Genomic DNA, 14247 nt, shown 5'->3' with positions numbered 1-14247 from the left:
TTTTAAAGATCTATCTTTTCTAGAAAAATGCTGTTGAAGATTGATTTGTTAATACTATTTTTCTGGGAAGAGACTTTCAAAGCACGATCAGCTTTGAGCAAAGCAGCTTTGAGTTTGAATATTCCGACTTTCGTTATTTGTTGATCCTTCAGGTTATGGTGAAGTTTCTATCTTCTGAAGAAAAAAAGAAACACTGACTTGGTATAGAAACGGTCGATCACCAGAAAATATAACTGAAATTAATTTCACCAACTAAATTTGAGGTCTTGTACATGTAGATAATTCCGAGAATGTTGACAGCTTAAATACTTACAATCCCAATCTAGAATATCTGACTATTGAAAAATAAGAATCTTATATATATATGATCAGAACATTTCCAAATGTCTAATCGATTAACATATGACCATCTACTGTTTGTATAGTTGCCTTGTCGATCTGTGCGCTAAACCCTTCGCCACGTTTTTTCGTTTCTTGGGATCTTATAAACTCCTCGATTCTTTCCTTCAGTTCGGTGTTGGTTATCAACATGTCTGACGTGAGATGTGAACGATTGAATGGGTCAGTCTGAAAATGACATTATCAAATGCGTAAGATTGGATTAGAAACCAAAAGAAGTAAACTTTTCATCTCTCCAATAAGAAAAAGACTTACTGGGTCACTGAGAAGATGCCTTTGGATGACCGGTCGGTCAATCGTGATTCTCGATGAAGGTAAGATCACCGGATCTTTCATTAATGTGTACTGCACCAAAAAGTCGAAACATTTTTTAATTAGAGCGTTACTTATTTGAATAAATTTTTGGTAATTAGGGGTCAAGTGGGTACTTGAATTGGGTCGAGGAACTCGTCAGGTATGTCACCAAGAACCTCTTCGGCGTCCATAGCCTCGGAGGCTGCTATTTTCGCTTTGGCACCGAGCTCAATGAACTCCTGTATGATCCTCCCGTCTTCATTGATTCTCCGGAGAACATCTGCCGCGGCAGTGAACAACTGATGCAAAAACCAAGAACCAATCATTTAGCTACAGTTGACAAGGAAATGAACTGAAGTCAAATTGATTCAAACTGAATTTACCTGATCGTTGTACGACCGACCATCCTTCGAAATGGCAGCTGGGAAAATGTTCTCTGTGTCGCCTCTCGCCAAATGAACATAAATGCAGACAATCTAAGAATACATAGAAAAATTTCAGGGCTTAAAATGTTCGTAATATTACAATGTACAAGGCAGTAAGAAAAGTTTCCTTAGGAGCTCTTCAATAATTAAGGCATTAAAGAAAGCGTTGAAATAGAAATCCGATAATTTGCTAACCTGCTTAAGCAGCTGCTTTGGACGGAATTCATATTTTTCTGGGTCTTTCAAAGTTAGAGATTTTCTTTGGGGACCGACAAGTTGCAGCAGAAAGTAATTAAGCATGCTTGCCACTCTTTCTACCTAAAAGATAGAGAGAAAGTTACCTTAAAGTTTAGATAAATAATGTATAATAATAAAAGTACTTGCAAGGGCTAATTATCAACGTGGATAACAAGACGACAATGGCATTAAGAAAATGTTGGATAAAGAAAGGGATTACCATCTCAGGAAGCAAGAAAGGAACTGTTATCTGTTCAGACGTAAATGCCAGCATACTCACATCTTCATTTGCCAATTTCATGTCAATACGGATGATCTGAAAGCAACAGATAACGTCAGCTGATAAGCTCTTCGCAGAATATGCCACTTGGAATAAGATTATTTTCATCAGCTTAGTGGATTTACGTTTTCTTGGGAATGAAATAGTCGGGTTCTCTCCTGCCTCTCCTGTGCCGGTCGCCGCTCCCACTCAGCAGTGTTTGCCATCTCAGCTTCCAATTCCTTGAGTTCAAGAATCTTGTTAAGACTTTCATCAAGGAGATAAATGCTGTCGTTGATAAGGAAGTTCAAGAAATTCAGATAGACGCCCTTTTCCTCTGTTTTGGCAATCTGAAATGACAAAATATTATATATGAATCCATTCAGAATAAGCACATTTCAGAATTTGCAAGTCGTCACGTAGGACATTTCAAGTAAGGTTAGGTGACTTTACTCTTCTCCAAGCACTACGATGACTAGGCACTTGCCACAAATATTCAAGAAGTTCGGCAATGTTATGGCGGATGTTGAACTTGTCATAGAACTGCACAGATCCAAAAGAAACTAACCAATCAAAACCTACTATAAGACGGTACAGGTCATCGCTTAATAATAATGAAAATGTGTAAGAACTAAACAGAATTAAATAAATAAAGCAATCATAATAAATGGAGAAAAACATGAAAAAGAAGGCTGCAATAGAGGTTGCGTCATAACTGAAGCCCAATAAACCTGATCCAATGCATAAATTGGAAAATCGGCCCTTGGTAAAATAAAAAATAACAGTCCCGACCTGAGTATGAGAACCAGTGAATTCAATGTCGACATAGAGCTTCAAGAGATTCCTCACGAGATATTCAAGACACAATTGGTGACCTTCAAATAGACTAGCAGTAGCAGATGATCCACTGTAGATGCAGGTAAGAACTTGAGCACAAGTACAGGTTTATAGTGTAGCATACTAGAATTTATTTTCATATGGAAAATGTAATTGTACCTTCTACGAGGCATCCAACAGTTAAGGACTTCAACCATCTTTGCTCTTAGATAAGGGTTTCTTACGTAATCTGGGCTGGCCATGAACATGATGATGAAGTTCATAAAATCATCCTGTCACGATAGAGAATAGAACCACATTACACGTGGAGAAAATTAGCAAAACACGAATTGCTGATACAGATATTTAGCCACAGAAAAAAATCAAAATAAATAAATAATAATTTACCCTACCAGTAAGACCCCATCCAAAGCTTTTGGTATCCTGGAAGCAAATATAAGCAATTCCATGGCATCTTCTACAAAGTGTTCTGGCATACATGCAAGTTCCACAGGGCAAGTCGATGGTAGAGGCATCTTAAACCCACCAACCATGTCAACCAGCCAAACCACCATCAGTCGATAGAAAGACAGAGCACGTTGCATGAGTGTACCATCCTAAAAGAAGAAACAAATAAAGGGTCGGCAATAATGAACATATGGCAAATTAACATAATGTTATGAACTAACGTATTTATATCACAAAAATCAGTCAAGAACGCGATGACCAAAGAGAGAAGATGATTGGTATTGATTTTCCAAATACGGTATTACAGTAGAGCTACTGTATGTTTAGAGAAAACCTCCCCTGAATCACTCTCTCACCACCCCCCCCCCCCCCCCCCCCCCCCCCCCCCTAACTATCTTTGCTGTCCCACCTCACACAGAGGTCAGTCTTCACTCTGCCCTTGTACTACAAAATATAACCCTGTTTCCCAATGCCTGACCCAATAATGCATTTCCATTTCAGGCCCATTCCCTTCCCTTTCCCTTTGGTTCTTCGAGCATAAAGTTACCGTTGGCAATAACTTATCACATACGTAAAAGAAAGATGGAGCGTCAAGAAAAAAGGGAGAACTCTTGCTTACCCTCACTATTTGAGCTTCGTAACATAGTTTTTCTTGTGATAACAACTCTATTTCTTTCTCAACACGAGTTATTTCCAGCTGCACCTGTGTGGAAGGTGTCTGGGCTTGCATGTTCTTGAGAGTGCCGAGATTATCTTCATACCTTGAAATATCCTGAAAATGATCAAACAAACATGCCCAATAATAAATATAAGATTAAGTTTAAGAAAAAATGTAAAAAGAAAAAGTTTATTGAAAGATATACTTGGATGCTTATAAATCACGAATTCCTAAGACCTCGTGACTAAAATTAAGCTTCTCTGTCTCTGCCAAAACATCATTAATTATCATTACCTGAACTAAATTTTTAAAGTCAGAAAATGCTTTTAACAATCCCAGATTGAGAACCCTCGCAGTCATGAAGAAGCATTCGCATATAAAATTGTATTTAGGCTTTGATCCACTTGTTGGTGAGTTTGCAATAGTTCCTGAACTGCTGGCTTCTTGGGACTGCAATATTCGACTATCACCCTCGTTTTGTCCCTGGTTGCTCTTTTTCGTCAACTCAGAAACTTCTTCAGATGATGCATGCAGAGCAGTCAACCCTCTAGCATGGAAGTAGAGATTCACATCAAATTTTTAGAGAGCAATGCAAAAAAATCCTGACAAAAAGTTGAATGAGAAGGGAAGTCTGCAGAACAAAACGCTCACCCCAAGTCCAAACGGTCTCCATAAAATACATATTTCGGATCTATTTTATCCTTTTTTGATAAGTTTGCATCTAAGAAAGGTTCAGAAAGCCTAAGCATTACAGCACTCAGATTCACAAACATGCCTGAACTGGCACACAACATAGGATCCACCTGCGAGAACATGAAGAAATGTTAATGATGTTATAGAAGAAGAAGAAGAAGAAGAAGAAGAAAAACTAAATGAAGATAGATCCAATGTTATGTATTAGAGAGAAATATATGATGTATTTGAAGAGAACTGTAAGGCCTGATAGAGTCAAAGCAGACAATCGCTAGGTAAGAAAAAACCACAAGCATATGATTGGTAGATAAATTGATCCTATTTTGTGGATAGGGGGTTTCCATATACAAATGTCGACTGACTAAATTACATATTTAACTCAAAATGAATAAAGGGGCACTACCTGTATATGAGCCCTTGAAGAATTTTTATTAATAACCTCAGCAAAAAACTCGAGAACGTTCTTCCTGGTGTCTTGATTTTTGAGGAGTAAAAGAAGAACCTCTGATAGGCCATCATATACATTATTCATGACAGACTTTATTGTAGCAAACGAAGACAACAGATCAGCTGGTCGTCGAGTTGAAGAGTCTGAAAAGCATTGTTGCCTGATGTTTCAAAGAAATTAACTCTCAATCGAAAAATAAATATGTAACTGAAGCCATATAGTGATCAAAGTAAGAACAGTACTATTATTCTCTGCATATAGACACGACTAAAGCCTAAACAGTTCAGAGACAATCTCTTTGAGTGAAAGCGAAAGTGAAAGTGTAGCACCACAAACTCAACAACAATTTCACAGCTATTCCATGTTTCTCTCCTTATGCTACACAATAATATCAACAGAACAAGCCAACAAATGAGATATTCTCGCTTCCTTCTTAAGGGTTTCGCCTAACCCAACGATACTACACTAAGACCTCGATATGGAAAACTATAGCATTCAATATAATAAGAAAGAGCACAAAGTATAGACGTTCATAAAAATGTGGCTAAAATAAATCATCACAGCTCACCCAACATCAGGCTGGCTCTTGTAAATGGTATGATCAGGAAGAGCACTGATGTGAAAGAAAGGCCCCAAAATGCTGGTGACTTCGATTGCCCGACCAGTCAAGTACATCCCCTTCGGAATCCACCATGGATGGCTCACCAGAGACTTAGTCCCAACCGGAAAGCTCACGAGGAACAGCAAAGCCCTAAGAAATTGCTGAAAGTTCCCCAAAGCGGAGACCTTGAGAACTCCAAGCCTGAGATCTTCATACAAACCTTTCAGAATAGAATCCAAGCTTTCAAAATCCGAATCCTTAAAAAACTCCTCCAGAAACCCCGGCGGAGCTTGATTCCCTCCGACGCTGCTGGTCGAGCAGAATCCGTCGAAGGAGCCTCCGACCTCTGAGAAAATTACCGGAAGAAGCGGCGAACCCGTCGCCGGAGCAAAATTAGGTCTCGGAAACAGTTCCGGATTCCCTAAGTGTAATCGACAGTATGAGACCGAGAGCTTTTTCGCCTGTCTGGCCGCAGACTCAAGTTCCGACCTAAGATTCTTGTCCTTCATGGACGCGATCTTCTTTCCCTCATCGTGAGCTCGCCGGTAACATCCGATCAAGTAGTCGAACGGTGGTTCCGCGGCGGCGAATCCACCGGAAAGACGGTCGATCAGGATTCGTTCCATCAAGTCCCAAGAGAGCCTCAGCGGCTTTCCCTCACTGAGAATCTCAGCTGCCGTCATCTCCAAGTAAACGATTCTCGAATCGGAATCGGAGCTGTGGGCGTCGGTGAGCGATACGAGTAAAATCTTCCGGAGGATTATGTCCTCGACCTCTTCCGGCGATCTGCTAGGTCTCGCGGTCGCCATTATCGTCTGCGAAAAGCTTTATTCCCTTGTCTCGGCTTTGGAATAAAAGATGTTTTCGGAAAACAAACAAACGTAAAATCGTTTTAAGAGAGAATCGGCAAGTCAATCATTCTAGTTGTGAAGTGGGAGGAGAAGAGAAGAGAAGAGAAGAGAAGAGTTTTCAGGAACAAAACTCTAATCGGGGCTTCGAATATAAATAGGGAAATTTTATATATAAATTCAAAAGTAGAGTCGATATTTTGATATTTACTAACTTGATTCTTAGACCAAAATATCCTCAATAACTAAGGGATACAAATATTTAAAAACAAAATGTAAATGTACATTGAGAAAGAGAAATTTCATTTTCTAGACTCAAAACTATGAAAATATCATCATTAGACCCGTTACTTAAAAAATATCAAAAATTGAACTTTTGAACACCTTTCGGACAAAAATACCCTTACAAGACCATATAACAATACTAAAAAAAATTAATTCTCTACTTCTCTCATTCTCTCTCATTTTTTCATCATTTCGCGTATCCAATTGGTGTAATTCCTTCAAAATGGGTAAGTATGCTTCTCCATTCATCTTTTATTGCTTTAGTCATATAGTTTGTATAGAAAAAATAAAGTTGGTAGATGTAGGTTAAAGTTTCCGGAATTTAACGTTATTTCCGATGAAATCCGACATTTTCGGATGAAATTCATGTAAAAATTCCGATGAAATTTAAGCCAAAATTCCGACAATTTCCGACAGGACCAATTTTCCGACATGTTCTGACATTTTCCGACAGGTTCCGATCGGTTCCGACCAATTCCGATGAGTTTGGAAAAATCAAAGTTTAATACATTTTTGTGATATTTCTTGCAGTTTTATTGATGGTTAACGGCACGTGGGAGAGAAATGGACACTTATACGTGTTCAAAAACGCGAGAACATTTCCGCTTGAAGTTTCGAAAGAGACAACCAACATGGAGTTAGTCGACAAGGTGTACAAGAGAGTCGATATAGACAGATCAAAGTAAGACTTAAAGTTTGAAGTTCCATATGAGGCGGGTAATATGCCAATTGAGCCTGCTTTGTAGAAGGACGATATGGACGTTAAGTATTATACGAAGAATAAAAGTCGTAGAAGTTATGCACTTTGTGTAACTTTGGTATCGAAAGAAGTCAAGGGGTTAACTCAAAAAAAAAAGATAAAGGGAAAAATGTGATGAACGAAGAATTGTCTCGTGTTGAACTCAACAAGAGACAACATAATCTTATTACAAATGACCGAGATGATAATCATGTGTTCAACAGTCAAATAGATGACCGAGACGATGAAGTATACAAGCGTGATAGATATGACTACCACAACAACGATCTGGATGATGAAGAGAAGTTTGACGTAGATGATGGACACAACTGTGACAAAGGAACAGAATTTGAAGAGTTCGTGAACACTGAAGAATATGAAGATTTTGTTAAACATTTTACAGAACCATCGGGACAGGGTGAACCATCGGGACACGGTGAACCATCACGTAACCCTCATAAAGTTGTACCACCAACAGATTGCGTGCCTTACTCATGGAAAGCCCCCGACTTCACAACCGATGATTTTGTCAAGGAAGAACATAATGACGGTCCAAGTCAGTTGTCAAATTCTTCGACAGGTATTAAGAATGAGATGTACTTATATTCTTAAATGAAAAATGTTATGTTATATGTATTATAACCATTGAATGCAATAGGTAGCACAGAAGACATATACCTCGAGAAGGAGTTTGAGTCCAAGAAGCAGATGAAGCAAGAGATTCATGTTTTTGCTCTAAAAAATAATTTCGAGTTTAGAGTGAAATCCTCTTCGAAAAGTAGATGGTATGTCATATGCAAAAATGAGATGTGCACTTAGAAGCTGAGGGGTGTTGTGCAGTGGTCTGATATGTGGCAGATTACGTCGTACGAGAGTAGACATTCTTGTGCGCGTGTGGTTCGAACAGAAGGACATAGAGGAGCTGCACCTTGGGTTATTGGTCACGTCTTTAAAGATAAGTACAATATTAGCTCTATGGCTGAGTATTCAGCACATAACGTAAGAGAGGAAGTCAAGACAAGATGGGGTGTTGACAACTGGTACTTGAAAGCTCGAAGAACCAGGGAGAAAGCAATTTCATTCGTAAGGGGTACGCCAAAAGAATCTTATCAGAAGTTAGCATCTTGGCTATACATGTTGGAGCAGAAGAACCCTGGGACTCTGACTGCGTTTGTGAAAGATGGCGATAGATTCAAGTACTGTTGTCAATGGTGCCCACAAGAAGAGTTGTAATCTTTATATTGTACATTTGATGTAATAAAGTCTCATGAAGACTCTTGCTTGTAATTGCTTATTCATTAATAAAAAGTTGAAACGTTCATTCATTCTTCCGTGTCTATTTGAAGCTTTATGATAAAATATTAGTCTTTAGTCCATAAACAAACTAAACAACTTACGAAGAGACAAATGTAGATTTGCATGAACAAACTCTTCGTAGTTTGCTTAAAACGATATATTCGCAATCTAAGGGTCAAATGACTATTGACCTCAGTATGATTGTTAGAAGAATCTATGATGTCTTGTTATGAGGCATTGAGAGTTGGAGACTCTATAGTTCTTCTAGGTATCTTCCGAAGGTACTGAATTGACCAGTGCACTTCTAGAGACAAGATAAGAACAAACCATTTAACCTCTTATGTCTCGAAGTCACTACGTATGAGCTTACCTTAATCCTGAAATGAGACATGCCATTTCACACCTTAGTATTCTCATTTGAGAAAGTCAGAGTTCGGACTCACTATGTGATTCCGAACAGGGCCTATTGGTGAAGTACTAAGTTGTGAGAATGTCATGAGTAACTTTGTGAAGTTCTCATAGATATGGAATTCATGTACAAGATTGCTGAAATGCAATGTATGTCACCTCATGCTTTGTTCCTTGGAGTGTGAATAAATGAACTGGCCAGTGTCCAAATTGAGTCCTGACTCTTTTGGATGAAACAATGTGACTTGTTAGCTCCTCGTCAATACATTGTTTCTAACTTATTCACAAGCGACAAAGGAGTTGAGGAAATAACAGCTAGAAGGATAAAATGGTAATTTTGTAAATCCCGACTAGCTAATGATATTCATGAAGGGTAAACACTGATAATATTCTGTGGATCCGCTCATTACAATTAGGTTGAATTCTTGAGTAAAAAATAAATTCATTTGAACCGAGAGATTTTCAGTGTCAACTCTTTAGTGGAGTAAGTTTACATTAAGCTAAACTTGGAAAAGGTTTGTGAACTTTTGAGTCCAAGTATTTTAGCTCAAGCTTTGTTCATTTGGATCCATGAGGTCACTGTCACGAATCACATCGATTAGGAATAGTTAAACTGGAAGCTAAGTCAAAACAAGAACGAAAATTGTCAAAAGGGTATTTTTGTCTTTTAAGACATAGCATGAAATGAATGTCAATAAATTTTTTGACAATGTCATTTGATGACTTGATAATACTCGGCCATGACTTGATCATTGGGCCTTGTGAATTAATTTCATTTCATAAGAATTTTAATGAAAATTCTTAATGGGCCTTTTTCATGTTGTCATGAACAAGTGGAAAAGCTTCTAGAAGGCCTTTCTAGATGAGGATAGGCGCCCAACATACCCAAGAGAGAGAGAGAAAATATTTTGTGCATAAATGTATGAAGATACTTGCCAAAAGAAAAAAAGGAAACAAATTTCCCCTAAGAAGAAATGAGGTAGGCGCCCAAGAGAGAGACAAAAGGCAAGACATGGAACAAAATAGGAAACAAATCCAAGGCTTAATGAAGCCTACCTTGGCCGAGTATGTCATAGAGGAAAAGAGGAAATTGGCTCATGAATATGTGATATTCTATAGAAGAGGAAACTACCTTATTGAAGGTAAGACCTCTCCTATAAATAGGAGCCTCATTCTTCTCATTTTTCTCGTTCCACATAAGTTAGAGGTTGAGAGCCTCTCTCTCTAGACCTTGTGGCCGCCCCTCCCCTCTCTCTCTAGTTTATTTTCGATATTTGTTTTGGCACCTAGGTCCTCATTTGAGCTAGTGTTTAGCTCTGCGACTTCAAGACTCGTTCTTAAGTCGTAGTGTTTAAAAGTGCCCACTCACTGATTCTTTTTATTTCGAGTGATTTAGTGATAGAAACCATCGTGGTTGCTCGAGTTGCCGAGGAAAGAAAGAGAGACGTGCTGCGAGGAGACGAGCGTTGCAAACTTTCCAAAAGCTTCTCAAAGTTCAAGCTTCAAGTAAGGTTAGTAAACTTCTATGCTCATAATAGTTTTTATTTATATGTACTTGCTCTTTGTCTAGGTTAGTAAAAACCGTTTTTACTTGAAAAGAAAATTTTTAAAATTCCGCCGCTTAATGAAGCGTTAAACTTTTTCTTAAACCCTAGATCAATTCCAACAAGTACACGTTCTTTTCTATTGGGGCGTGTCGTAGAGGATTCAAGTCTTGTCGACCGGTGATATCATTAGACGGTTCATTTTTGAAGACAAAATACGGTGGACAGTTGCTATGCCCAATTGCGATGGATGCTAATTCACAATTATATCCACTTGCATTCGGGGTAGTAGATAGCGAGTGTCATGCTTCGTGGATTTGGTTTTTGAGAAAGTTGAGAGAAGCTATTGGTGAAGACGTTGAAGAGTTGGTGTTCATATCCGATCGACATGTTAGCATCATACATGGCGTCGAAGTCGTGTTTCCCGGTATCCCTCATGGAGCATGCTTCCATCATCTCAAACTAAATGTCCAGCACAAATTCAAGACCGATCATTGTGGCATTGAACTGTATGATGCCGCTTATGCCTTCAATAAGCGGGCTTTCGAAGCTCATTTTCAGCAATTGAGGAGAAAAGATGTCTAGATGGCTAAGTATCTCGAGGAAGTCGGTTTTGATCGGTGGGCAAGAGCATTTTTCCCTGGAAAACGGTAAAACTAAAACTTTTCCCTTTGTCATTACAAGTGTTTTAACTAGAACGTCGCTAATATGTACCTGTTTATATAATAATGTTATAATAATCTAAGATAATAAACATAAAGTTCAGGAGAGTATATAAGATTTTACTAACCTCCATCATCGTGTTGAAATCAATTGAATTGTGTTGCATATGCGCAATATCTTTCTGGCAATCCAAGACGGTTATGATCCACTCTTGAAGATTGACCCGGAACGTGAACCAATGCATGTTCTTGAAGTTGACAACATACAAAATCTCTCGCGCTGTAGTCCACAGAATGACTTGGGAATCCTGCAGCCAGTCATCGGGTCCAACACGACTCTGTGATCCCATTCTACGAGCTCAACCTCTGTGCCTTGTTCAGCGGCTATCTTCTTGTTCTCCTCTTGCCTCGTATAACGACCGTATACGTTTTGGACCCACCGGGTATCCATGACACATACGTCTTGACAATACTCCGCATACTGTCGTTGGCGTCTCCGAAGCATTTCCAGAATAGCATCAATATGCTGTGATCGTGTATGAAACAACAAACATATTAATTAACTTTTTATTTATAAACGTATTCAAAACAATGTATTTCGACTTACCGTATCTGTTAGACATTTTCCATTTTCCAATAGGAGCTTGAAGAAGTCGGTATCCACATCAGCGACCTTCACATAAACTCGGCCCAAGAACTTCCCCTCAAGTTTAGAAGTGCGGGTCCACTTCACGCAATCATGCCAATCAGAAGTTTTTGGTTCCTTCAAAGGTCTGAACGGCGTTACCCGCACCTCTGAGGAGTATTTCGGCCGCGTCGGGTCCGTGAAATCGGAGGGAAAAGTATCTTTTCGGTGACGCTTCTGAGATGTCGTTCGTACCGAGTCGCTTTCCGACCTCAGCCTCTTCTGCGCTAGGGTTGACAATGGGAGCATCTTTTCCGATACATTGAGCCGTCGTGAACGTTTCCTTCTCGGAGAGGGTGGCTTCTTTGACGCTGAAGTCGAAGAAGGCGGCTTTGTCGAAGAGGACGGCTGTGAAGGATGAGGAGGACTAGGAGGACTAGGGGGATCAGGAGGACCAAGAGGAGGAGGACTACGCGATCGATGTCGACGGCGTGGAGCAGGATGATCGGGTCGAGCGGGAGGTGCGGGATGATCGTGACTTTCGGGAGGAGCGGGATGATCGGGACGAGCGGGAGGTGCGGGATGATCAGGACGTTCGAACTAAAATGAATAATAATAAACTACTAACTAATTAATAAATTATAAACTAATAACTAATTAATAAATAAACTACTAACTAATTAAAAAATTATAAACTAATCATTAATTAATAAATAAACTACTAACTAATTAATAAATTATAAACTAATCACTAATTAATAAATAAACTACTAACTAATTAATAAATTATAAACTAATCACGTATTAATAAAATAATCTAGCCTAACTAATTAATAAATTATAAACTAATAACTAATTAATAAATAAACTACTAACTAATTAAAAAATTATAAACTTATCACTAATTAATAAATAAACTACTAACTAATTAAAAAATTATAAACTAATCACGTATTAATAAATAATCTATTAACTACTTAATAAATTATAAACTAATCACTTATTAATAAATAATAAATAATCTAGCCTAACTTATTAATAAATTATAAACTAATAACTAATTAATAAATAAACTAGAACTTACGCCGGCTTCGTCATCGTCTTCATCACTCCACAACTTCTCCTCTTCGGCTTGTCTGAGTACGCCGGCTTCTTTCGCCGTTGACTCTACTAAGTCAATCTCTTCCTCAATATTACGTGGCTCAACCACGTCTCCCCCTTCAGTCGGATAGAGTGATTGACTGAGTTGCGTCTCTAGTAGCTCGAAGAACTCGCGCTCTCCGGTCCGTGGTCTCTGTTGTCAATGGTGCCCACAAGAAGAGTTGTAATCTTTATATTCTACATTTGATGTAATATAGTCTCATGAAGACTCTTGCTTGTAATTGCCTATTCATTTAATAATAAAGTTGAAACGTTCATTCATTCTTTCTTTGTTTGAAGCTTTATGATAAAACCTTAGTCTTTTAGTCCATAAACAAACTTAACAACTTACGAAGAGACAAATGTAGATTTGCATGAACAAACTCTTCGTAGTTTGCTTAAAACGATATATTCGCAATCTAAGGGTCAAATGACTATTGACCTCAGTATGATTGTTAGAAGAATCTATGATGTCTTGTTATGAGGCATTGAGAGTTGGAGACTCTATAGTTCTTCTAGGTATCTTCCGAAGGTACTGAATTGACCAGTGCACTTCTAGAGACAAGATAAGAACAAACCATTTAACCTCTTATGTCTCGAAGTCACTATGTATGAATTGCATCATGCTTACCTTAATCCTGAAATGAGACATGCCATTTCACACCTTAGTATTCTCATTTGAGAAAGTCAGAGTTCGGACTCACTATGTGATTCCGAACAGGGCCTATTGGTGAAGTACTAAGTTGTGAGAATGTCATGAGTAACTTTGTGAAGTTCTCATAGATATGGAATTCATGTACAAGATTGCTGAAATGCAATGTATGTCACCTCATGCTTTGTTCCTTGGAGTGTGAATAAATGAACTGGCCAGTGTCCAAATTGAGTCCTGACTCTTTTGGATGAAACAATGTGACTTGTTAGCTCCTCGTCAATACATTGTTTCTAACTTATTCACAAGCGACAAAGGAGTTGAGGAAATAACAGCTAGAAGGGTAAAATGGTAATTTAGTAAATCCCGACTAGCTGATGACATTCATGAAGGGTAAACATAGATAATATTCAGTGGATCCGCTCATCATAATTAGGTTGAATTCTTGAGTAGAAAATAAATTCATTTGAACCGAGAGATTTTCAGTGTCAACTCTTTAGTGGAGTCAGTTGGCATTAAGCTAAACTTGGAAAAGGTTTGTGAACTTTTGAGTCCAAGTGTTTAGCTCAAGCTTTGTTCATTTGGGTCCATGAGGTCACTGTCACGAATCACATCGATAGGAATAGTTAAACTGGAAGCTAAGTCAAAACAAGAACGAAAATAGTTAAAACGGTATTTTTGTCTTTTGAGACAAAGGATGAAATGAATGTCAATAAATTTTTTGACAAGTTCATTTGATGACTTAATGTCACT

At 38.4% G+C, this 14247-nt stretch overlaps 1 protein-coding gene across 1 annotated transcript; it reads right to left on the bottom strand.

Annotated features, from left to right (window-relative positions):
• Window positions 1-217: 217 nt before the first annotated feature.
• Window positions 218-6289, bottom strand: LOC149407824 (U-box domain-containing protein). The gene is made up of 16 exons (XM_089615648.1): window positions 5266-6289; window positions 4653-4857; window positions 4208-4359; window positions 3851-4103; window positions 3518-3670; window positions 2844-3047; window positions 2611-2723; window positions 2407-2521; window positions 2068-2157; window positions 1761-1964; window positions 1576-1671; window positions 1314-1436; window positions 1077-1169; window positions 828-992; window positions 655-744; window positions 218-567 (listed from the first exon to the last, which is right to left on the bottom strand). Exons 1-16 carry the CDS (start codon window positions 6105-6107, stop codon window positions 388-390), a joined length of 3078 nt encoding a protein of 1025 aa, XP_089471774.1. The 5' UTR covers window positions 6108-6289; the 3' UTR covers window positions 218-387.
• Window positions 6290-14247: the final 7958 nt, after the last annotated feature.

This window comes from Urtica dioica, chromosome 1, assembly GCF_054948205.1.
Source record: "Urtica dioica subsp. dioica isolate 48M chromosome 1, U.dioica_male_clone48M_v1_H2, whole genome shotgun sequence".
Classification (NCBI taxonomy): domain Eukaryota; kingdom Viridiplantae; phylum Streptophyta; class Magnoliopsida; order Rosales; family Urticaceae; genus Urtica; species Urtica dioica.
The sequence above is the reverse complement of the archived record's forward strand: the minus strand, read 5'-3'. Positions and strand labels throughout refer to the sequence as shown.